The sequence below is a fragment of the Equus caballus genome, chromosome 19 (assembly GCF_041296265.1).
Source record: "Equus caballus isolate H_3958 breed thoroughbred chromosome 19, TB-T2T, whole genome shotgun sequence".
Lineage (NCBI taxonomy): Eukaryota > Metazoa > Chordata > Mammalia > Perissodactyla > Equidae > Equus > Equus caballus.
The window spans coordinates 55,077,033-55,102,433 of NC_091702.1; the positions used below are offsets into that span (position 1 = coordinate 55,077,033).

General features: G+C 37.1%; 1 protein-coding gene across 7 annotated transcripts in view; it reads left to right on the forward strand.

Moving 5' to 3' along the window:
- The window catches only part of LOC100071466 (cell surface glycoprotein CD200 receptor 1), a 62,663-nt gene that overhangs the window by 5,431 nt on the left and 31,831 nt on the right, over positions 1-25,401 (forward strand). For 2 of the 7 annotated variants that reach the window (XM_005601984.4, XM_005601987.4), the window contains exons 1-2: positions 18,521-18,786; positions 22,456-22,672. The exons of 2 other annotated variants lie outside the window; for them this stretch is intronic. In XM_005601984.4, coding sequence (XP_005602041.3) covers positions 22,549-22,672 — 124 coding nt within the window. In that variant the 5' untranslated portion in view covers positions 18,521-18,786; positions 22,456-22,548. Of the gene's footprint in view, positions 1-18,520; positions 18,787-22,455; positions 22,673-25,401 lie in introns of those variants that run through there. 3 more of the 7 variants (XM_070243836.1, XM_005601985.4, XM_070243831.1) reach the window with 2 other exon arrangements.

The following is a 25,401-nucleotide window of genomic DNA, read 5'->3' on the forward strand; positions in this document are numbered from 1 at the left end:
ATGTTGAACCATCCCTGCATCCCTGGAATAAATCATACTTGATCATGGTATATGATTTTTTAACATATTGTTATATTCAATTTGCTAGTATTTTTTCGAGGATTTTTGCATCAATGTTCATCAGTGATATTGGCCAGTAATTTTCTTTTTTTTGTGTTGTCCTTGTCTGGTTTTGATATCAAGGTAATGTTGGCTTTGTAGCATGAGTTAGGGAGCTTCTCTTCCTCTTCAATTATTTGAAAGAGTTTGAGAAGGATAGGTACCAAGTCTTCTTTGAATGTTTGTTAGAATTCACCAGGGAAGTCATCTGGTCCTGGACTTTTATTTTTTGGGAGGTTTTTGGTTATTGTTTCAATTTCCTTACTGGTGATTGATCTGTTCAAATTCTCTGTTTCTTCTTCATTCGATTTTGGAAGGTTGTATGATTCTAAGAAATTATCCATTTCTTCTAGATTATCCAATTTGTTGGCATATAGCTTTTAGCAGTATTCTCTTATAATCTTTTGTATTTCTGAGATGTCCATTGTAATTTCTCCTCTTTCATTTCTGATTTTATTTATTTGAGTCTTCTCTTTTTTTTGGTGAGTCTAGCTAAAGGTTTGTCAATTTTGTTTATCTTTCCAAGGAACCAGCTCTTGGTTTCATTGATTTTTCTATTGTCTTTTTAGTCTCTATTTCATTTATTTCTGCTCTAATTTTTATTATTTCCTTCTTTCTACTGATTTTGGGCTTTGTTTGTTCTTCTTTTTACAGTTCGTTTAGGTGCACTGTTAGATTGTTTATTTGAGATTTTTCTTGTTTGCTGAGGTAAGCCTGTATTGCTACAAACTCCTTGCTTAGAACTTCTTTTGCTGTATCCCATAAATTTTGGCATGTCATATGTTCATTTTCATTTGTCTCCAGGTATTTTTTGTTTTTTTCATTGACCCAATCATTGTTCAGTAGCATTTTGTTTAATCTCCACATATTTGTGGCTTTTCTGATTTTCTTCCTGTAGTTGATTTCTAGTTTCACACTTCTGTGGTCAGAAAAGCTGCTTGGTATTATTTCAATCTTCTTAAATTTATTGAGACTTGTTTTGTGGCCTAATATGTGGTCAATCCTGGAGAATGTTCCATGTTCATTTGAAAACAATGCGTATTCTGTGGTTCTTGGATGGAACGTTCTCTATATATCTACTAAGTCCATCTGGTCTAATGTGTCATTTAAGGCCAATGTTCCCTGTTGATCTTCTGTTTGGATGATCTATTCATTGGTGTAAGTAGAGTGTTAAAGTCCCCTACTATTATTGTGTTATTATTTCTCTTTTTATGTCTGTTAACAATTGCTTTATATATTTAGGTGCTCCTATGTTGGGCGGATAGATATTTACAAGTGTTATATCCTCTTATTGGATTGTTCCCTTTATCATTTTGTAGTGCTCTTCTTTGTCTCTTGTTACAGTTTTTCTTTTGAAGTCTATTTTGTCTGTCATAAGTATTGCTACCCCTGCTTTCTTTCATTGCCATTTGCATGGAGTATCTTTTTCCATCCTTTCACTTTCAGTTTGTGAGTGTCTTTAGGTCTGAAGTGGGTGTCTTGTATGTAGCATATAGATAGGTCTTGTTGTTTTTCCAATCAGCCACCCCATGCCTTTTGACTGGAGCATTTAGTCCATTGATATTTAAAGTAGCTATTGATAAATATGTACTTATTGCCATTTTGTAACTTTTTTCTGGGTGTTTTAGCAGCTCTTCTCTGTTACTTTCTTCTTCTCTTGTTCTCGTCCCTTGTGGTTTGATGACTTTCTTTAGTATTATGTTTGGGCTCCTTTCTATTAATTTTTTGTGTGTTTATTATAGCTTTCTGGCTTGTGATTACCATGAGGTTTATATATAATAACCTATGTATATAGCAATCTATGTTAAGTTGATGGTCTCTTTAGTTTGACCTCTTTCTAAAAGTTCTAAGCTTTTACTCCCCTCCTCCCACATTTTATGTTTTTGATATAATATCTAACCTCTTTGTGTGTGTGTGTGTGTGTGTGTATCCATTACCCTCTTAACATGGAAATAGGTAATTTTAGTACTTTTGTCTTTTGACCTTCATATTATCTTCATAGGTGGTTCATCTGCTACCTTTACTGTATTTTTGCCTTTACCAGTGATTTTATTGTTTTTCTTTTGATAATATTCTTATTCTTATTTGTGATCTTCTCTTTCCCACTTAAATAAGTCCCTTTAGCATTTCGTGTAAGACTTGTTTCTTGGTGATAAACTCCTTTAATATTTACTTGTCTGGGAAACTCTTTATCTCTCTTTCCATTCTGAATGATAACCTTGCTGGGTAGAGTATTCTTGGCTGTAGGTTTTTTCCTTTCAGCACTTTACATATACATGCCACTCCCTTCTAGCCTGTAAGGTTTCTGCTGAGAAGTTCGCTGATAGCCTTATGGGGTTTCTTTTGAGTGTAACCTGTTGCCTTTCTCTTGAAACTTTTAGGATTCTCTCTTTATCTTTAATTCTTGACATTTTAATTATAATGTGTCTTGGTGTGAGCCTCTTTTGGTTTATCTTGTTTGGTGTTCTCTGTGCTTCCTGTACCTGGATGTCTGTTTCATCCTCAGGTTAGGAAAGTTTTCAGCTATTATTTCTTCAAATAGATGCTCTGTCACTTTGTCTGCCTCCCCCTTCTGAGACTCCTATAACACAAATATGAGTGTGCTTGATGTTGTCCCAGAGGCCCCATAGACTGTCGTCATTCTTTTTTCTTTCATCTGTTCAGCTTGGGTGATTTCCTCTAGTCTTTCCTCCAGCTTGCCAATCCATTCTTCTGTATCATCTGCTTTGCTATTGAGACCCTCTAGTGAATTTTTCATTGCCAGTATTGTATTCTTCATTTCTGATTGGGTCTTTTATGTATTTTCCAATTCTTTGTTGATGTTCTCACAGAATTCATCCATTCTTCTCCCAAGATCAGTGAGCATCCTTATGACTATTAGTTTGAACTCTTTATCAGGTAGATTGATTATCTCTGTTTCATTTAGTTCTTTTTCTGGCATTTTGTCCTGTTCCCTTACTTGACATGTATTCCTTTGTCTCCTCACTTTGGCTTTTTTTCTGTGCTGATATCTATGTATTAGGTAGATCAACTATGTCTCCTGATCTTGGAGAGGTGGTCTTGTGTAAGAGATGCCTTATGAGGCCCAGCAGTGTGCTTCCCTTTCATCACCAGTTTCAAATGTTGTGAGTGTCCCCTGTGGGGGCTACATGTGTACTTCTGTTGTGGCAAGGTTGTTCTTGCTGCAGGTGCCTGGGCAGGCTACGTTGTCCCTCTAGCCAGTTAGTTGTAATGCTCAGCTGCATGTGGCTGCTCTGGTCCCTTCTGTCACTTTATTGGATGTGGAGAGCCCCAGCATAGTTGGCTGCAAGATCTAATAGTACATTAGTGTTGCAGTTTTTCTTTTGGGCCCGCAGCATGGCTGGTTGCTAGGCTCAAGGGTTTACAATTGCTTTAGGCCTCTGGCTTTCAAGGCTGTTTTCAGCTCTCTCAGATTTGCCACTGGGGCTGGCCCCAGGCAAAGGAACACCCAATTGTTTCAGGCTTTGGAAGGTGAGGCTTATCCCCTATGTGGCTGTTTGAGAAGCAAAGTCTGCTGCAGCTGACAGGCCCCACTGCCCACAAGGCCACACATGTCATCAACAGAGTCCTACACCATGTGTGCATCTCCACCGACTGAAGCATATCAAGTTGCCCCACTGCAGAGGCCCCATACTCTCCACCAACACAGGCCTACCCCTCACACCTGCCCTGCCTCACACAGGGAGACCCACTTGCCCTGCTGCAGAGCATCCAAGCACCCAGCCTATGCAGGCCCACAAGTTGCCCAAGGGCTTGCTGTTGGGTGGGGCTAGTCCCTAGGGCAAGCTGCCTGCCCTTGCTGAGCTGGATTAAATCAGTGCTCTAGTAGAAGGGGGAGACTACTGGGCAAACAGGCCAGGGGAAGAACTCCAATGGTCTCTGCCACCATCTGTGTCATCATGCCTGTCCTAGGTTTCAATAATGGCTGCCACCAATGTCTCAGTTCCTGGAGAGATCTCATCTCTCACTGAGATGCACCCAGAGCCTATCAAGTGAGCCTCTTTTCATCAAAGGACTGTGCACCTTTCTTTCTGGTGATTTTAGGTTGCTTTCTGAAATGAGTGAATTTATGCATGGGCCCTTTAAGAGCAGACTTTTATTTTCCTTTATGTCTGAGAGCTTTTCTAGGGGTATTCCCTGTTTTAGTTAATAATCAGCAAAGCCAAATATTATGACATTTGTCTTGGTTGTGCTGAGACCGAAAGCTGCTTATTGTGGTAATGCTCCCCCGCTCAGATCCCCCACTCCTCTAGGGAAGACTTCATACCTTAAGACTTTTACCAGCCAACTGTGAAACACTGTGGCTAGAATGTGGCTTTTTTCTCTCCAGGAAGGAATTTCCGGCTTCTACCTCAGTCAGCCCTGTCCTTTGCTTTGGGGGTTCTTTTTATCCAGTTTTCGGTTCTCTCTCAGGGTAATTGTTCCAAGGGCAGTTGTAAATTTGTTGTATCCATGGGAGGAGGTGAGTTCAGAGTCTGTCTATGCTGCTATCTTGACACTATCCTCTAGATTTTCTTATTAACAGGGATGGAAATAGAAATTGGGGGTAGCTGATCATTTATGTGAAAGCTTTTATGTCTTATATGCATTTTTTTAAGATGTGATAGGGCACAGCAGCAATCTTTGTGGGGCAAAATAGCATATAATCAGAAGAAATAGGTTTCTATTTAAAAGTGCAAATAGCTTTCTATTCACAATTGCACTGCTAACTAGAATTGCTAAATTCAGAATAACAAGTACTAAATCAGATCACATTTTTCTTTTTTCTATATTTTCTTGATCCCTAACATTTTTGACACTTTAGAGGACAAGAGAAGAGCAATCTTTGGACTTTCAAGCTTGTTATAGCTTAGTTCTAGTCAAAATGTGGTCCAAGGACCCCTTGCAGGAAGTCCTCAAGGTTGTTTCTATTTTCATAATAATACTAAGATGTTATTTTGCTTTTTGCACTTACATCTCTCATAAGTGCACAATAGAATTTTCTATATGCTGCGTGGCATATATTAATATTATTGCTTTGATGGCTTATGGAGTGACTACTTGTATACTTTTTGTGTGTTTCTAGATTTTTCTAAGGTAATTTCTTTGGGGTCCTCAATAATTTCTAAGGATATAAAGGGATCCTGAGACCATAATGTCTGATAATTGCTGTTTTAGCTGATAAGAAATACATAATAGGACCACTTAAGACTGAATTAGTTTTAACTTTGGGAATCATCACTTTAGAAAATTATATAAAGTTATAAAATATTATCAAATGTGAAAAAACTTAATGAAAATTCATAAATTGTATCATTTGATTTACCTGAATTGGTTGTATATTTCTGAGTTGCTGGCTGTCGGTCTTTTTTAGAGTTATAAAAAGATATTTGCGATTCCTGGTGGTTAAGACTCAGACTTGTTCCTGAACTGTAGAGCTTGCTCTCTCTTTCTGTGTTTTTGTCTTGTTTTATAAATGAAGTGACTTCTGGCCATTTTCTTTAAAATTAACACAAGCAGGGCTCTGGTTTTTGTTATTAACTTACACAGCCTCCAACCTTAACAACCTGCCTTCTGGACAAACACTGTGTGTTTAACCAGCCAGTTTGTGGTATTTTGCAGCCAGTTTGTGGCTGCATTAGTTGACTAATACACTGTGGGACTTGGTCTAACTTGCCTTAAGTATGTGTCAAGTTTGATATAAATACTTTTCCATTTTTAACTAAATAAACACTTGAGGTATCTCACTTATTGCTTTTGTTTTCCCAAATCTAAATGTTTACCGCATCTTTCTCTGGGGTTTTTAAAGTCTCCTACTGTTTTTCAAGATACCTTTCTAACATAGTTCTGCCAAATATGTTATAAATCAGCATTAACATTTACTGCGGGGATATCTATGAGTGGTCACTTAGGTATATATTTTTCTCTTTGGTTTTTTTATTTTAAATAATGACACTCTATTTTGGTGAAAACGAAACATGCTTACTATAGGAAATTCAAGCAATAGAGAAAAACGTAATTTCATAAATTTCCACCACCTGGAAACACTGTTAACGTTAGTCGAATGATGTATGAATATATGTAAAAAGAAGGAAAGACAGAAATTATTTCACAAAAATTCTTTTATATAATCATGTTACTTTCAATACAAAATATTACATTTATTGTTACTTGATTTTAAACTAGAGGAAGAAACAGAAGTTCTTACTGAATTTGAGATAAAAATGTCTCCACCATGTACAACACCAAGAGTGAACATTAGTGTTAAGTAGGGACTTTGAGTGATAATGATATATCAGTGTTGGTTCATCGATTGTAACAATTGTGCCACTTCGGTGGGGATGTTGATAATGGGAGAGGCTATGCATGAGTTGGGGTTCAGCGTACATAGGGACTCTTTGTACTTTCGGCTCAATTTTGCTGTGAACCTCAAACTGCTCTAAAAAATAAAGTATATATGCATATATACGTATATAAATATGAGCTCCTTTTCAGAAGCAATATTTTCCAGTTTACTGTAATGATGTATAAGGCATTCAATAAACTAAACTAAAGAAAACAAAACAAAAACTACAGCATGCCAAGTAGAGAAAGCAAATCTGCGTATGTGTTTATTCAAATGAGTTTGGACTCTTGCCACCTACATACAAAAAAAAAATGTCTTTACAAGATGAAACACTTATTTCTAAAGGATTTCTCTAAGTTAAAAGATTGCGGACATTTTTTAAGAGGATGATATAACTTATGTTATATTTTCACTGTCACATAGTGTCAGTTGTCTCCCTGACATGAAAAATGAAGAAATCTTAACAACTTTACACTTCTTCAAACCACCTTTCCTCCTACTTTCTGATTTGTTAGTTATATATCATTTTTATATTTTGAAGGTTTCAAATATTTACATTCTGTTCTTTAGCCATAATTCCCTCAAGTGTTTAGTTTTAACTATACATTTAAATGGATTTACTGTTAATCACTAATCGTGATTTCTTTTTTACATTTGTATTTTGTTTCGTGGGATAGCACTATCTAGTTCTTTTTTCTTTTGTTTTACAACTGGAGGAGTACGAGAGGGAAGAGGGAGGATGACAAAAATGAGAGTTTGTGTCCATTTTTAAATTCTCTCCTGTCCTCTTTGGTACAGATCTGTAGGTAAGATGAAATAAAACCCATCATAGCTCACTCAGAATATGTCTCTCTCTCTGTCATGCTACTCACTGAATGTATGGTAGGATCTGTTAGCTGACAATGTAATCATGGAGTTATTAGCTGGCCTAGTTTTCATTCTAAGTGAGAACAAAAAAGATTAAAAAAATCCTCTCAGGAGTAAAGCAAAATAAATTCTTACTCATTATCAAAACCATTTGGAGACTACTGATTAGACAATATATCGCTAAAAAGTTACAGCAGATATAGATACTGTAGCATTCAAAATAACCAAATACCTCGCCTGTGGTTCAGATGAGAACTAAGCAAAGAATAGTTTATTCTAAGCCATGATGTTTCTGATAACCACAATTGACCGCACTGTGAGAACCTTATACTTGGTTTGTGCGTATATGTTACATTTGCATTCATGTGATTAATTCTATTAGAGAAAATGTTTGTGGTGGAAATGTCTGAGATAACAATCAACCTGAACAGGAAGTTCATGTGGGTAACTATTTCAGTGTTAAATATGCACTTTAGAGAGGCAGGTGGAGGAGAAGGATGAGAAAGACTGCCCAGAGAACTGAGGGGGAGGTGCAATGAGGCAAGCTGGCTGTGGACGTGGTCAGAGTACCTGGAGCCCCAGACAAGTCTAAGCAGAAGCAGCTGAAGCCATGCTTGATGAAAGGCTGTAAAGTCTCCAAAAGTGACTAAGAAAGTGACCAGATTTTGCCATATAAGAAATAGGTTACCTCCAAGGCAAATAAAAATATCTAACTTTTGAGGAGAATAAAGTTAGAGACTGTGGCATAGAAATGGTTAGAGACCATCTAAAAACAAATATATTGAGAGACATCACCAAGAATGGCAGGGTAGGGAACTCCAAACTCTCTTCCTCCTCTAAAGCAACAATTAGGCTAGCAAAAGCTGTCAGAATCAACTTTTTCAGAACTCTGGAATCTAATGAAAAGCTTACAATGACCAGCAGAATGCTAGTGAAGAACAAAGCTGCTAAATTTCAGTAAGAGCCTGATATGGCATTTTAACTTACCTGCCTTCTACCTGCTAATCCCCAGTTGGGCAGCGGCTAATGGGAAAGTAGCCCATACTTCTGCTGTGGCTTACTGATGCCAGAGGGGGCAATATGGACCTTGTTCTCAAAGAATTATGGTTGTGTGTTTTGACCTGTCTAGCAGCTCCCTGAGGAATTGACTTAGGGGCTTGCCTTGTTTCTCTCATCTTGGAACTATCTCAGGGCTGGAGCTGCCTTCTGGGTAGCATTTGTCAAAAGCATTTAATGTCAAACATATACTGGCAGCTGCTTGGGGGAAGGGATAAAAGACTGGGCAAGCAGTAGACACACCAAAAAGCCTGAGAAGGAAGAGGCTGGAAAAAGAGATATGTGGGAGACTAAAGACCTTAAAAAGCTCCCTTGTATTCTGGGGAATCTGGAAGATCACTCACATGCCCAGGGCTAGACACATGCTCAGAAAAGATCTGAGAAGGTTCTAAGCTCTCACCTCTGGCTGACATTCAGGCTCGGCTCAAGCAGGAAGTGAAGGCTAAGGCAGAGTTGTCAATTGCCTGGTGAATGTTAATACACACACAGAGCCCATCTGCAGGGACTAGGAGAGTTTTTTCCCCCACTAAGTCTAGATGTTTAAGGGCATTACTGTCAAATCACTAGCTGACCAATAAACTAATGCGATGGAGATTTCAGAGGTGGCACACAACAAAGAAGAAAGTTGTTAAAAAATTAGTTTAGAAAAGTCACTAAACAAACAAAAGCAACTACGATAAGCAGCAACAATAAATCCAGTAGAGATGGGAGAATCAGATTTCCAGAATTGCCATAATATTATAAGATTTAAAATTTTCAGTTTTCAACAAAAATTATGAGGCATAAAAGAATTAAGAAAGAACAGCCTGTACACAGAAAGCAAATAAAGCAACTGTCTCTAAAGAAACACTTACTTACTAGTAAAAGGATTTAAATAAACTATTTTAATAGTTTATAATAGTCGAAGAAAACTATGCACAAAGAGTGAAAGGAAACAAGGAGGATGACATCTCACCAAATAGAGAATATAAATAAAGAAATAAAAATTATAAAAAAGAAACAAGTAGAAATTCTGGAGCTGTAAAGTATAATAACTGAAATAAAAAATTCACTAGAGAGATTCAATAGCAGATTTGAACAGGCAGAAGAAAGAAACAGAATTTGAAGATAGTTCAATTGAGATTATCCAGTCTGAGGAGCAGAAAGAAAAAAGAATGAAGAAAAATGAACAGAACCTAAAAGATCTGTGGAACACACAAATTGCCAAAAGTGACTCAAGAAGAGATAGAAAATCTGAACAGACCTATTACAAGTAGAGAGATTGAATCAGTAAAAAAAAACCTCCCAACAAAGAAAAGCCCAGGGTGAGAGGGCTTCATTGGAGATTCTACTAAACATTTTAAAAAGAATTAATGCCAATCCTTCTCAAATTCTTCCAATAAGTAGAAAAGGAGGAAGCATCTACTAATTAATTTAACGAGGTCAACATTACTGTGATATCAAAGTCAGACAAAGACATCACAGGAAGAGAAAACTACAGACAAATATACTTTATGAATATAGATGGAAAAATCCTCAGCAGAATACTAGCAAACTGAATCCAGTAGCATATTAAAAGAATTATATACCACATAAAGTGAGATTTATCTCAGGAATGCAAAGCTTGTTTAACATACAAAAACTAATCAATGTAATTCATCACTTTGATAGAAGGAAGGAAGAAAAACCCCACATGATCATCTAATTTGATGCAGAAAAAGCATTTGGCAAAATCTAATACTCTTTTGTGATAAGAACACCTAACAAACTATGAATAGAAAGGAAGTTCCTCAACACAATAAAAAGAATTTATGAAAAACCCACAGCTAACATCATAATCAGTGATGAAAAGCTTTCCCTCTAAGGTCAGGAAAAAGACAAAAATAGCCGCTTTTGCCACTTCTATTCAATATTATACTGCAAGTTCCAGGAAAAGAAACGAAAGTTATCCAAATTGGAGAGGAAGAAATAAAACTATCTCTGTTCACATGTGACATGATCTTATACATAGAAAATCCTAAACACATTACCATAAAACCCTCCCAAAACAATTAGGGCTAATAAACCAATTTGACAAAGTTGTGGAATACAAAATCAACATGGGAAAATGAGTTGCATTTCTATACACTAGCAATGAACAAACTGAAAAGCAAATTAAGAAAACAATTCCATTTGCAATAGCATTGAAAAAATTTAAATATTTAGGAATAAATTTAACCAACGAGCTGCAAGATTTGTACTTTGAAATCATTAAAACATTGCCAAAAAAATTAAAGAAGATCTACAAAAATGGAAAGACATCCTGTGTTCTTGGATTGGTAACTTAATATTAAGATGTTAATACTACTCAAAGAGGGCTTTTTTTGCAGAAATGGAAAATCCTGAAATTCATATAGAATTTTGTGGGATCTCAAATAATCAAAACAATATTGGAAAAGAAGGATAAAGTTGGAAGACTCACATTCCCAATTTCAAAACTTCCTACAAAGCTACAGTAATCAAAACAGTTTGGCACTAGCCAAAGGATAGACATAAAGACCAATGGAATAGAATTGAGAGTCTAGAAGTAAATCCAGACACCTATGGCCCATTGATTTTCAACAAAGGCACCAAGATCATTAACTGGGGGAAAGAATAATGTCTTCATCAAGTGATGCTGGGACAGCTGGATCACCACATGAAAAAAAATGAAGTTGGACCCTTATCTCACACCATATACAAAAATTGACCCCAAATAGACCAAAGATCTAAGAGGAGAACTAAAACTATAAAACTGTTAGAAGAAAACTTCTTCACTATGTTTGGATTTGGCAACGGGTTTTTTTTAGATATGACACCAAGAGCACAAGCATCCAAAGAAAATACAGAAATTAGACTTTATCAAAATTAAAAACTTCTGTACATCAAAGTACACTATCAAAAGAGTGAGACAACATATAGAATGTGAAAAAATATTTGAAAATCATATATCTGATAAGGTTCTGGTGTCCAAAATGTATAAAACACTCATACTGCTCAAAAACAAACAACCCAACTGAAAAATGGGTAAAAGACTTGAATAGACATTTTTCTGACAAAGATATACAAATGGCCAACAAGCATATGATAAGATGGTCAATGTCATTAGTCATTAGGGAAATGCAAATCAAAACCACAATAAGATATCGTATCCCACCCACTAGAATGGTAATCATCATCATTATCACCATCATCATGAAACAGAAAATAGCAAGTTTAGGCAAGGATGTGGAGGAATTGGAGCCCTCATATATTTCTAATAAAAATGTACAATGGCGAGGCCACTGTAAACAACAATTTGGTGAGTCTTCAATAAGTTAAACATAGAATTGCGCATGGCTCAGCAATTTCACTCAAGTATATAGACAAAAGAAGTGAAAACAGGTGTTCAAACAAAAACTGGAACACTAACGTTTGTAGTAGCACTATTTACAATAGCCAAAGTAGGAAACAATCCAAAATCTCATCAACTGTTGGATGTATAAACAAAATGTGCCATATCTATACAATGGAATATTATTCAACCGTGAAAAGTAATGAAATACTGACACATGCTACAACACAGATGAACCTTTAAAACATTATGCTGCATGAAAGAAGCCAGACACAAAAGGCCACATACTGTATGACTTCATTTATCTGAAATATCCAGAATAGGGAAATTCACAGAAACGTGAAGCAGATTAGTGTTTGTCAGGGGCTAGGGGTAGGCGGAATAGGGAGTGACTACTTAATGGGTATACAGTCTCCTTTGCGGATGATAAAAACCTCTGGAACTTGGTAATGGCGATGGTTTCATAGCATTGTGAATGCACTGAATGACACTGAATCATACACTTTAAAATGGATAAAATGGTGAAATTTAAGTTATATATATTTGCCACAATAAAAAAAAATGCACCTTAGTGCATGTAATATCTAGAGGAAGAGAATCTATAGGAACACTTACAAATGACAGAATGGAAGTTATTTCTAATTTTAAGTTTTTAAATTAAACTTTTTACTTTGAGATAATTGTAGATTCACAAGCAATTGTAAGAAGTAATATAGAGAGATTCTATGTGCCCTTTATCCAGTTTCCTCCAATGGTAATATTTTGCAAAACTATACACATAATGTTTATAATATAATATATAAAACAATAACACAACCAGGATATTGGCAATGATATAGTGAAAATACAAAATGGTTCCATCATACCATCTGCAGCTAGTAACAATTTTGTTTCTTTCTTTCTCATCTGTATGCCTTTTATTTCCTTTTCTTGCCTTATTGCACTAGCTAGAACTTTTAACACTAGGTTGAACAAAAGTTGTGACAGCAGTGATCTTTGCCTTATTTTCTTTCTTAGGGGGCAAGCATTCTCTCTTTCAACATTTAGGATAACATTAACTGTAGGTTTTTGTAGATGCTTTTTATCACATTGGGGAAGTTCCCTATTATTATTATTCCTATTCCTATTTTTCTGAAAGATTTTTTTTTCATCATGAATTAGTGTTATGGACTGAACTATCCCAAAATTCATACATTGAAGCCCTAATCCCCAATGTGGCTGTATCAGGAGATAGGGCCTTTGAGAAGGTAATTAAAGTTAAATGAGCTCATAAGGATGGCATCCTAATCTGATGCAACTGTTGTTCTTGTAGGAAGAGGAAGAGACACCTGAGATATCTCTCACTCCAAGCACACACACAGGAGAAAGCCATCTGAGGACACAACAAGAAGGCAGCTGTCTGATAGCCAGGAAGACAAGCCTCACCAGAACCCCGCTGGTCCTTGATCTTGGACTTCCATCCTCCAGAATTATTGGAAGCTAAATTTCTGTTTAAGTCACTCTGTAGTATTTTGTTATACCAGTCCTAGCAGACGAAGACAATTGGTATTAAATTTTGTCAAAGCTTTTTCTGTGCACTTTAGTTACTTGTAATGTGTAAGAGAAAAAGAATCTTTAGGAAAATTTACAAATGACAGAGAATGAAATTCTCGTCTTTTTTAGGTTTTTGCTCTGTTGTTATGAAAGTCATAAAGCAACTCATTTAAATTCTATTGGAAGACTTGAGTAAATTGTTCCAGAAGAATTCAAAACTTGTTTATATATATAAATTTTTAGGAAGATTAGCCCTGACATCTGCTGCCAATCCTCCCCTTTTTTGCTGAGGAAGATTGGCCCTGAGCTAACATCTGTGCCCATCTTCCTCTAATTTATATGTGAGATGCCTGCCACAGCATAGCTTGATAAGCGGTGTGTAGGTCTGCACCTGGGATCCAAACCCATGAACCCCAGCCCACCAAAGTGGAGAATGCAAAGTTAACCGCTATGCCATCGGGCTGGCCCCAAAATTTATGTATATTTTCTTAGCTGTATTGTAAGTTGTATCTCTACCATTTAAAATCATATGTTGAAAAATAGTTCAGAATAATTTTTTGGCAATATTCTCAAGTTCTAAGAAAGGATTAAACATATTTGCTTCTTTGAAAAATGATTTTATACAGAAAATTTTAGAGCATTGTAATGGCATAGAAACAAATAATGCTGTAGAATGGTGGTGTCCAATGTGTTAGCCACTTGCCACAAGGGTTGTTGACCGCTTGAAACATAGCTAATCTGAGTTGAGCTGTGAGATGTAGTGAATTGTCAATGGGGATGTGGTAAGGATGTGTAGTAACTAGCCGTCTGCAATGGTAGGAATGAAAAATGGCACTACTGGCTTGGAAGTGTATTCATTGTCTAGGGCTGTTTTGATAAAGTACCACAAACTAAGTGGCTTAAACAACAGAAATTACCGTCTCACAGTTCTGGAGACTGGAAGTCCAAGATCACAGAGTCAGCAGGGTTGGTTCTTTCTGAGGGCTTTGTGGTGTAGTTTTTTTCAATGCTTTCTTGATTGGGTTTTGAGAGATCCTTGCTAGAGGCCAGCCAGTTCCCTTTCTTGAGCACATGATCTGGTCCACACCCCAACCACTTCCATATTCAGGATCTTACACTTTGGGCCGCTATGCACCTGCCGTAACTGCCCCAGAACCCTATACCAGACAACTAGGGACAGCCTTTTCACCCTGGATTTTGTGAAATTGTTCAAATTAGCCACGCATGGGAACCCAGGAAACTTAGTGAACCCCACTCTGTTTGTCCTATATAAGCTGCCCCATACGGTTCCAGCTTGCTGTTACTCTGTCCCCGGGGGCAACCTCTGTGTGGCCCTGCATGGCAGCCTTCTCTCCTTTGGCATTGTAAGTAACAAAGAATTCTGCCTTTCATCTGTCATTGTATTATGTCCCACCATCAAAAGAATATTTCAACCTTATAAAACAAGTGGCACTGTGAGGGGGATAGTATGGCATGACTACTGACTTGTATACCTTTTTGGGAGTCTGATCTTGGCTTACTAGTTGGTTCCAAACCACCAGGAGAGTGGCTTTGGAAGGAACTGCCACCTACGGGTGAGCTTGTGTTTCAACCTAGTTACTTGCTGCTCTGTCTGCTGGTGGTTTCCACATCTTTCCTTACCCAAATTTCCTCAGTGTTGGAATATTAAAAAGGAACAGTTCTAAAGGGTTAAACTTCATGAGTTAGATACTAGCCCTTCAAGTGGGGGCCACCTTAGGGCAACAGGAGTGAGAAGCCACTTGAGCCACACTTTCCAGAGTCTAGCTCTCAGGTGTGTTTCTGGTCTGCTAAAGACTAAATATTTGTATTGTCCTTCCCTCCCCCAGATTCATATATTGAAACCTATTCCTCCAGTGTGATGGTATTTGGAGGTGGAGACTTTGGAAGGTGATTAGGTCACGAAGACGGAGCTCTCATGAATGCTCTTATAAAAAAGACCCCAGAGAGCTAGCTTGTCCCTTCCACCATATGAAGATATAATGAAAAAGTCTGTCTATAAACCAGAAAGCAGGCCCTCACCAGACACCAAGTGTGCCAGTGCTTTGATTTTGGACTTCTCAGCCTCCAGAAATGTGAGAAATAAATTTCTGTTGTTTCTAAGTCACCTAGCCTATGGTATTTTGTTATAGCAGCCTGAATAGACTAGGACAGTGGGCATAAACACTATGACATAATAAGCAATAAATTAAAATTAAATTAAGTCTTTGGCATCTACAAATTGGCGTGACAAAATGGGACCCCACAGACCCTCAGTTAAAATAGTTAATATGGCTCGATGTAAGTTAAAACAGGTCTTTCAAGGATTAAAACATTATATAAGACCTAATTAATAAGTGGGTGATTATCCTCCCTGCTTCTCCATTTGACAGCTCAGTTTTGCCTGTTTTTAAACCTGTAAAAAATGAATGAGGCCTCATGGTAGATTTTCAGAACCTTAATACTGTGGTCCCATCTACTGAAGCTCCCATACCCAATATCTAATACTATTAAAATAAGTAACTCCATCTACTATGTTCTATTCAGTGCTTGTTTCAACAGCCTGTCAGCTGCAGTTTTCTTCATCTCTGAAGGCATACAACACACCTTTACTAGCCTACCCATGAAGTCTCTCGGCAGCCTAGCCATCACACACAATCTTCAGGCAAAATTTTAACTATAGCCACCTTTCTCCAGGGACACAAGTATGGTCTTTACATTAATGACATGCTCTTCCAAGGAGTTTTGTTTAACATACTCATTAAGGACACGCAAGTCCAACATCTTTTAACCCTTTTTGAGTTCTATAGGCAACATATTCCTCATTTACCAATTTTAAATTAAATTTTTAATTTTAATCCCTCTTCTGCTGCTACTTACAAATGAGCTTACCTATCCCCAACGAAAGGCTCTAAAATTGATCCAAATTAAAATCATCAGGCACTCCCATTAGTACCTCAGAGAATCCTTCACTATACAGGCTCTAGCAACCTCCTCTCATACCACCTAGAATCTCTGGACTACCTATGATGGCCATAAATTGCCATGAGCTTCTGATGCCAAAAACTGTCCCTCACTGTTTGCCTAGCTCATAATCCTGGTGTACTCCTTGCTCTCTGCCAAAGCGTACATCCCTACACTCCCATGTCTAAAGGGAAATCTGGTAGAGGGTACTACTATCTGTGCTATTGCAAAAATTAATGGAGATTATTGCTTTCCCCAGGAGACTTCTGCCTCATATAGGTTCACCCCTCGATCCCCTGTGGAGAGGACCTCCCTCTTTCTGGCACCTTCTCCCACTTCCAATCTCCAGTTTGCCACCTTAGCCTCCCACCCTTCATCTCTGACCATGACCACCACAACTACCCCTTCCTCTTGGTTACAAATACCATTAACCATTACATATACCTTACCAAACTATCAGTTCATATCTTCCAACAATGTAACTGCTGTATTTACCACCTTGAACCAAGGAATACACAAAGTATTATTGTCATAAAAAATAGAACTTATGTTTTTAACATACTTTACAACTCAGCCAGGATGTTGTTAGAGATTCTGAAAATTCCAGATCTGTTTTCTTGGCTAATGCCATAGAATTGGGAACTTGGTTATGGACCAGTCTACAAGGACTCCTTCTACTTCTACTTGTTTTCTTCCATTTAGTGTCATAATAAAATCTTTTTTATGCTGTTTAGGGTAACTTATGCACTACTTGCTAAAAGTCTCCTCTACTATTTGGGTCACTCAAATACCTCAAATAATCAAGATCAACATTGATGTGAGGATCAGTGGGTCAATTTTAACACGGTTTTTTATTGTCCTAAAATGCTGTCTAGACCCAATTTTGAGGCCCTGACTAAAGGATGCTCAGTTCCTCTCTTTGAGCAGTTAAGTCCACACCCTGACTACTTCCCTTATGAGGGCTCTCACACTCCAGGCCACTGTGTATACAACCTCATTGCCCCAGGGCGAAGTACCAGACAACTAGGAACAGCCCCATAGACAGTCATGCACAGGAACCTGGGAAATTATTCAAATTAGCCAGTCTGGCAGCCCTTTAATCATAACCCCACCCCACTTGCCATTCATAAGCTACCCTCTATAGCTCTACCTTGGTGTTACCCTGTCTGTGAGTGCAAAACCACTGTGGCCTTATGTGACAGCCTACTCCCTTTTGGAATTGTAAGTAACAAAGAGTTCTGCCTTTCATCTATTCAAGTGTCTTTGTGTTGTGCCCTACCGTCAAAAGGATCTTTAAATCTTCTAAAACAGGAAGAAAGACTCTATTCCTTCCTTCTCTCCTAGCTTCTGGTGGTTTGCTGGAAATCTTTGGCATTTATTGAACTGAGGAGCACCACTCTGACCTCTGCCTTCATCTTTACACGGCCTTCTCCCAGTGTCTGTGTCCAGTTTTCCTCTTTACAACAAAGTCATTAGATTAGGGCCCTACCTACTCCAGTATGGCCTCATCTTAAGTAATTATATCTCTGATAACCCTATTTCTAAATAAGGTCACATTCTGAAGTACTGGGGGTTAGAAATATAATATATGAATTTTGAGGAGACATAATTCAACCCATAACAGGAAGACTTTATTAAAGCCATACATAGGTTTATCCTATCATCCATCAATTTTATTCCTTGGTGTATGCCCCCAAAAATGAATGCTTAAATAGACCAAAAGTTATGAACAAAATAAAAATGTTCATAGAAGCCTTATTTATCTTAGTCCTGAACTGGAACAATCTAAATCTACAGAGAAATAGGTGAATAAATTATGGTAAATTCATACAAAAAAACCCTACTACACAACATTAAAAAAGGACCAAGTGAAAAATTTCATTTATGGGAAGTGCAAAAACTGGCAAAATGGTGATAGAAGTCAGAATAGTGTTAATCTCTGAGGAAGGGGTATTGACAGAGAAGGAGCATGAAGGAAACCTCTTAAATAACAGAAGAGGAAGAGCCTATGAAGACATGGGGAAGAAGAGCCCATGAAGACACAGTGTTCAGGAGTTACTTTTCTAAGTCAATAATCTAACTTTAATTAAGATTTAATTAGTATTAATTAATGGTCTTACCTTGGTTTTGTAGATGATTATCTGTGTGCATACATATGTAAAAATTCATAAAGCTGTACACTTAAGATTTATGCATTTTACCATATGTAATTTATATTTCCCCAAATGCTCTTTCTTAAATGAATTGCTACATAATCTATCTTGTGACTTCAGTACTGTGGGAGAACCAACCAATAGTAAGCATTGGCTTTTCGCTTTATCACTCAGAAGAACTCACTGACATTTCCTGTCAGTGGCTAATCAGACAAAAGCATATAGAATGGACATGAAGATAAAGCAAAATAGCGAAGAAAAATGACACACAATCCTGTTGAAGGGAGAGTAAACTAAGGTGACCAGAAGAGAGAGATTCATCGAGTCCAGTGATTGATGTACAGTGAGCTCGTGTTAAAGTAGAACGCCACTCCAAATGTGGACTTTGCTGAGGACTTCAACTTTGAGGTTACCAATCTCTGTCATTATCATGGTGTCTGGTAAGTTTGATGCTGTGACATTTTTATCGAAAAATAAGCTGTCTTTCCTTTTTTTTTTTTTCTGCTTTATCTCCCCAAAGCCCCCCTGTACATAGTTGTATATCTTAGTTGCAGGTCCTTCCAGCTGTGGGATGTGGGATGCCGCCTCAACGTGGCCTGACTAGCAGTGCCTTGTCCGCGCCCAGGATCCGAACCCTGGGCCGCCTTGGTGGAGCGTGCGAACTTAACCACTCGGCCATGGAGCCAGCCCCCTAAGCTATCTTTCAATAGTGACAGGATACTCTTGATCTACTCATAAGATGTTTTATGATTTGTCCTAGTAGCAGTGATAAATTTGTTCATTATCCAGCAAATCTTCTGATTTACCTTAATCCAATGGTGCACTGACTAGTTGACTGAGTCCAGAATTATACTGGGGGCTCTGGAATGGAGTGAAACTAAACTTGCGTGACTAGACAAAATGCAGAGTTTCCCCCAAGTTTTTTAGTTTGTATTTTTATTGTCTCACTTGAATTTTTGGACCTTAATATTTACTGATGTGTAATTTTTTTCCCTCTTTTGATATTTCTAATATTTCTGGCACTGAGGCTAAGAAGGAAACCCTAAATTTCTATTTGTGGTTTTAAAATTTTAAAATAGAGGCAAGAAACTTACGGGTACAATTTGTTTCTGAAAATGAGGATCAGGAAACATAAGAATATATAAACAATACATAATTAATCTAAGGCAATGATCTCAAGCTCCCGGCAGAACTCTTTGTACAAATGGAATCTTATCCAAAAGCATAAACACGTAGAAGTGAGTGGAACGGCTTTAATCAGAGCAGGCTCAGGCAGCCAGAAACAAACTTGAATTCTCTCTGTCTTTCCTTGCAATGATCCCAAAGGAATTTCACAACATTCTGAGAAACGTTGGCTTCCACATTTCCATATTATGTCTGGTTAAGGGAGAAGAGAACCAGTTCTTAGAAGCATGAAAGAGGGGGCTCTAGGGCCAGGAAAAGCTGAAAGAAATCTGGAGTCAAGGGAGGGAGGAACATTTGGGGTGAACGCAAAAGAAAGTGAATAGCGGATTTTGACACAAGAAAAGGGCTAGGGAAATATTTAGAAGTGTCAGGAAACAGATGGCAATAAAATGGTATTATTGAAGAGAGTTTAATTAAAACAATGTAATTGACGTCATTACCTGTTTAAAGGAGGGAAACCATAGATTGTCTCATGTATTTGATAAAATTAAGCATCCATTTGTTATAAAAATATTTTTGCGTTTTTTTTCATATTTTAAGACTTACTTTTTTTTAGAGTGGTTTTATGGTCACAGCAAAATTGAAAGGAAGGTACAGAAATTTCCCATACACCACCTAACCTCACATATGCATAGCATCTCCCCCATTATAAACATCCCCCACCAGAGTGTACACGTGTTATAATTGATGGACCTACACTGAAGCATAATTGTTACCCAAAGTTTATAGTTTACATCGGGTTCATTCTTGGCATTGTACATTCTGTGTTTTAACAAATGTATAATGACATATATCCATCATTATAGTGTCACACAGAATAGTTTCACTGCCCTAAAAATCCTCTGGATTCTGTCTACTCATCCCTCCCTCCCCTCTAAGACCTGGCAACCACTGATTTTTTCAGTATCTTCATAATTTTTCCTTTTTCAGAATGTTATATAGTAGCAATTTTATAGTGTGTAGCCTTTTCAGATTGGCTTCTTTCACTTAGCAATGTGTATTTAAATTTTCTCTGTGTCCTTTCACGGCTTGAGAGCTCATTTCTCTTTAGCACCTAATAATATTCCATAGTTTGGATGTACCACATTTATTTAGCCATTCACCTACTGAAGGACATCTTGGTTGCTTCCAAGTGTTGGCAATTATGAATAAAGCTGCTATAAACATCTGTGTGCCGTTTTTTTGTGTGAACATAAGTTTTTAACTCCAGTGGATAAATACCACAGAGTGCTATTTCTGGAGCACATGGTAAGAGTATCTTTAGTTTTGTAAGAAACCACTGAACTGTGTTTCAAAGTTGCTGTACCATTTTGCATTCCCATCAGAAATCAATGAGAGTCCACGTTGCTTCACATCCTTCCCAGCATTTGGTACTATGGGTGTTCTGGATTTTGGCCATCCCTTGTATCATTGCCTTCATTCATTTCACTTGGATATAAATATAAAAATAAATAAATATAATTGAATACATTATTTCTATTATTATTTTTAACTAATTTCTATCTATTAGATCAACTGAGAATAGAAAAAGAGAAGTTTTTATTTTACCTTCACTTATTCATTCTCTAAGACTCTTGCTTTCTTTACGTAGATCCGAATTTCTGACCTATGTTATTTCCTTCTCCCTGAAGAACCTTTAACATTTCTTGCAAGGCACGTCTCCTGGAAACAATATCCCTCAGTTTTCGCTTGTATGAGAACATTTCTCCTTCCCTTTTGAAGGATAATTTCACAGCGTACAGGTTTCTAGAAGGCAGATTTTTTTCTATCAACATTTTAAATATTTCACCCCATTTTCTTCTTGCTTGCATGGTTTCTGAGAAGGGGTTGGATATAATTTTTATCTTTGCTCCTCTATAAGTAAGATGTTTTGTTTCTCTGGCGTCTTTGAGTATTTTTCCTTTATTTTTGTTTTTCTGTAGTTTGAATATGATGTGCGTTGGTCTAGTTTTTGTTTGTTTGTTTGTTGGCATTTATCCTGATTAGTGCTCTCCAAGCTTCCTGGATCTTTGGTTTGGTATCTGATATTAATTGGGGAAATTCCTAGTAATTATTGTGTCAAATATTTCTTCTGTTCCTTTCTTTCTTTCATGTCCTTTTGATTTTCCCATCACATTAATGTTACACCTTTTGTAGTTGTCTCACAGTCCTTGGATGTCCTATTCTGTTTTTTTCAGTCTTTGTTCTTTTTGCTTTTCAGTTCTGGAGGTTTCTATTGATATATCCTGTAGCTCAGAGATTCTTTCCTCAGCATATCCAGTCTGTTAATAAGCTCATCAAAGACATTCTTCATTTCCGTTAGTGTTTTTGATCTCTCGCACCTCTTTTTGGTTCTTTCTTAGGATTTCCATCTCTCTGCTTCCATTGCCCATGTGTTCTTGCATGTTGTCTACTTTATCCATTAGAGCCCTTAGCATATTAATCATAGTTGTTTTAAATTCCCAATCTGGTAATTTCAATATCCCTGCCATGTCTGGTTCTGATGATTGCTCTGTCTCTTCAAACTGTGTTTTTTGACTTTTAGTATGTCTTGTAATTTTTTCTTGACACCCAGACATGATTTACAGGGTAAAAAGGACTACTGTAAATAGGTCTTTAGTAATGTGGTGACAAGATGAGGGGGAGGGGAAGTGTTTTAAAGTCCTATGATTAGGTGTCAGTCTTTTAGTGAGCCTATGCCTCTGGACTATGAACTTTACAAATGCTTCTCAGTTTTTTTCCCTTACCTTAGGTGGAACGGGATGGTTAGAGTGGGCTGGAGTTGGGTATATCCCTTCCCACATGTCAGTTAGGCTCTGATAAAACCCCCACAGGTTAGGCTCTGGTTAAATAATTTCTCCCCTTTGTTAGACTTTGTTAAAACTTTGTTAAGGAGATCGGAGTGCCCTGGTGTATTTCATAATGCGTCCTTTTCCCCTCCCCAGGCTGGAAGCATGAGGAGATTTTTCTCCAATAGTTACTGTGAAAACCTGATTGAGTTCCTGGAGGTAAAAATCACAAAAGTGTGAGGGACCCCTATGACTGTGTCCCCCTTGGAGTTTTTAACTCTCAGATGGGTCTACTCCAAGTCTCCAGCAATTCATCAATTACAGTCCTGGTTTTCCTGCCCCAGCACTGGTTCCCTTAGAGGTTTCTGCTCTGGTAAGTTGTGATTCTCAGTATTTGCCTGTTGGTGTCTCCAATTTTGGAAGCCGCGGATTGCCCTGTGACCTCACTTCTCTTATGGATCTAAGAAGAGTTGTTGATTCTTCACTTTGTTCAGCTTTTTACCTGTTAGGATGGAGTGGTGACTTCCAAGCTCCTTAGATGTTGGTAAATGTACCAAGAGCACTTGAAGAGAACGTGTATTCTCTACGTTGGGTGTGCCATTCTATGAATATCTATTGGATCAAGATAAATGATACTGTTGTTCATATACTCTATCTTTACTCAATTTTTTTGTCTAATTGTTCTGTTAATTTCTTAGAGGGGGTGTCAAAATCTCCAATGATGACTGTGCAACAGTCTATTTCTTTTGTCAATTTTGCCTCATGTATTTTGAGGCTCTGTTATTAGGTATGTATGCATTTATGATAATTATGTCTTTCTGATAGTTGGCCTATTTGACATTGTAAATTCCCTTTTTTTGTCTCTGATAACATTCTCTGTGTTGAAGACTTTATCTGTTACTAATATAGCTTCTCCCGCCTTGTTGTCCTTACTGTTTGCATAATTTCTATTTTTCTGTCCATTTACTTTCAAACTGTCTGTGTCTTTATTTTAAAGTGCATTTTTGTAGTCATCATATCATGGGATCTTTTTATTTTTATCTTTCCTGACAATCCCTGCTTTTGTATTAATATAGAATATACTTATTGATATGGTAAAATTTACAGTCATCATTTTACTATTTGTTTCTCTGTTTGTCTCCTCTGTTTGGTGTTCCTTTGATTCTTCTCTCCTGGCTTCTTTTGAGTTAACTAATATTTTTAGCGACATCATTTTAACTAAGCTATTGGCTTTTCATCTGTGTTACTTTGCTTTATTTTTTCAGTATTTGATCTAAGGATTAATTCCCCCTTCATCTCCCCACAACCCCATCTCTGGGAAACTTCAAATCTACTGCTGTTTCATAGATTTGCCTACTCTGGAAATTATATATAAATGGAATCATATATATGGTCTTTTGTGATTGGCTTCTAAGCATAATGTTTTCAAGGTCCATCCTTGCTGTAGCATGTATCAGTATATCACTCCTTTTTATTGCCCAATAATACTGCATTGTATGAATGTACAATGCTTTATTTACCCACTCATCAGATAATGGATGTCTGGATTGTTTCTACTTTGTGGCTATTGTGAATAATTCTGCTATGAACATTTGTGTACAAGCTTTTCGTGGATGCATGTTTTCAATTCTTCTGGATGTATACCTCAGAATGGAATTGCTGGGTCATATGGTAATTACATTTTTTAAAACTGAAGTATAGTTTATATACAATATTATGTCAGTTTCAAGTGTACAACATAGTGATTTGACATTTATATATATCATGAAATGATCATCATGATAAATCTAGTAACCATCTGTCACCATTTAAAATTATTGCAATATTATTTACTATATTCCATATGCTATATGTTACATCCCCATGACTTATTTATTTTATAAGTGGAAATTTGTACCTCTTAATCCTCTTCACCTATTTCACCCTCTCCTCTGGCAACCACCAGTTTGTTCTCAGTATTTGTTTTGATTTTTTTTTTTTTTTTTTTTTTAAGATTTTATTTTTTTCCTTTTTCTCCCCAAAGCCCCCCGGTACATAGTTGTGTATTCTTCATTGTGGGTTCTTCCAGTTGTGGCATGTGGGACGCTGCCTCAGCGTGGTCTGACGAGCAGTGCCATGTCCGCGCCCAGGATTCGAACCAACGAAACACTGGGCCGCCTGCAGCGGAGCGCGTGAACTTAACCACTCGGCCACGGGGCCAGCCCCTTTGTTTTGATTTTTTTGTTCATTTTTTTGTTTTTTTAAATTCCACATAAAAGTGAAATCACACAGTATTTGTCTTTCTCTGTCTGACTTATTTCACTTATCATATTACTCTCTAGGTCCATTACGTTGTCATAAGTGGCAAGATTTCATTCTTTTTTATGGTTGAGCAATATTCCATTTTGTGTATGTGTATATATATATATATACATACACTCTCTCTCTCTCTCTCTCTCTCTCTATCTATTCATCTATTCATGGGCACTTAGGGTTACTTCCATATCTTATTATTGTAAATAATGCTGCAATGAACATAGGGGCACAAATATCTTTTTGAATTGTGTTTTTGTTCTCTTTGAGTAAATAGTCAGAAGTGGAATTGCTGGATCATATGGTAGTTTTATTTTTAATTTTTGAGGAAACTCTATATTGTTTTCCATAGTGGTTGTGACAGTTTACTTTCCCACCAACAGTGTACAAGGGTTCCCTTTTCTCCACATTTTTGCCAACATTTGTTACTTCTTGTCTTTTTGGTGATGGACATTCTGACAGGAATAAGGTGATATCTCATTGTGGTCTTTATTTGCATTTCCCTGATGATTAGTGATGTTGAACATCTTTTATTGTGTCCGTTGTTCATCTGTATGTCTACATACTTCTGTATGTAGTGTATTAGTTACAGACTAAAACTATCTATCAGAAAGAGAAATTAAGAAAACAATTCCATTTACAACTGAATCAAAAAGCATAAAATACCTAGGAATAAATTTAACCAAGGAAGTGAAAGACCTGTACTCTGAAAACTATAAGATATTGATGAAAGAAATTGAAAAAGACAAAAATAAATGGAAAGATATACTGTGCTCATGGATTGGAAAAATTCATATTGTCAAAATATTT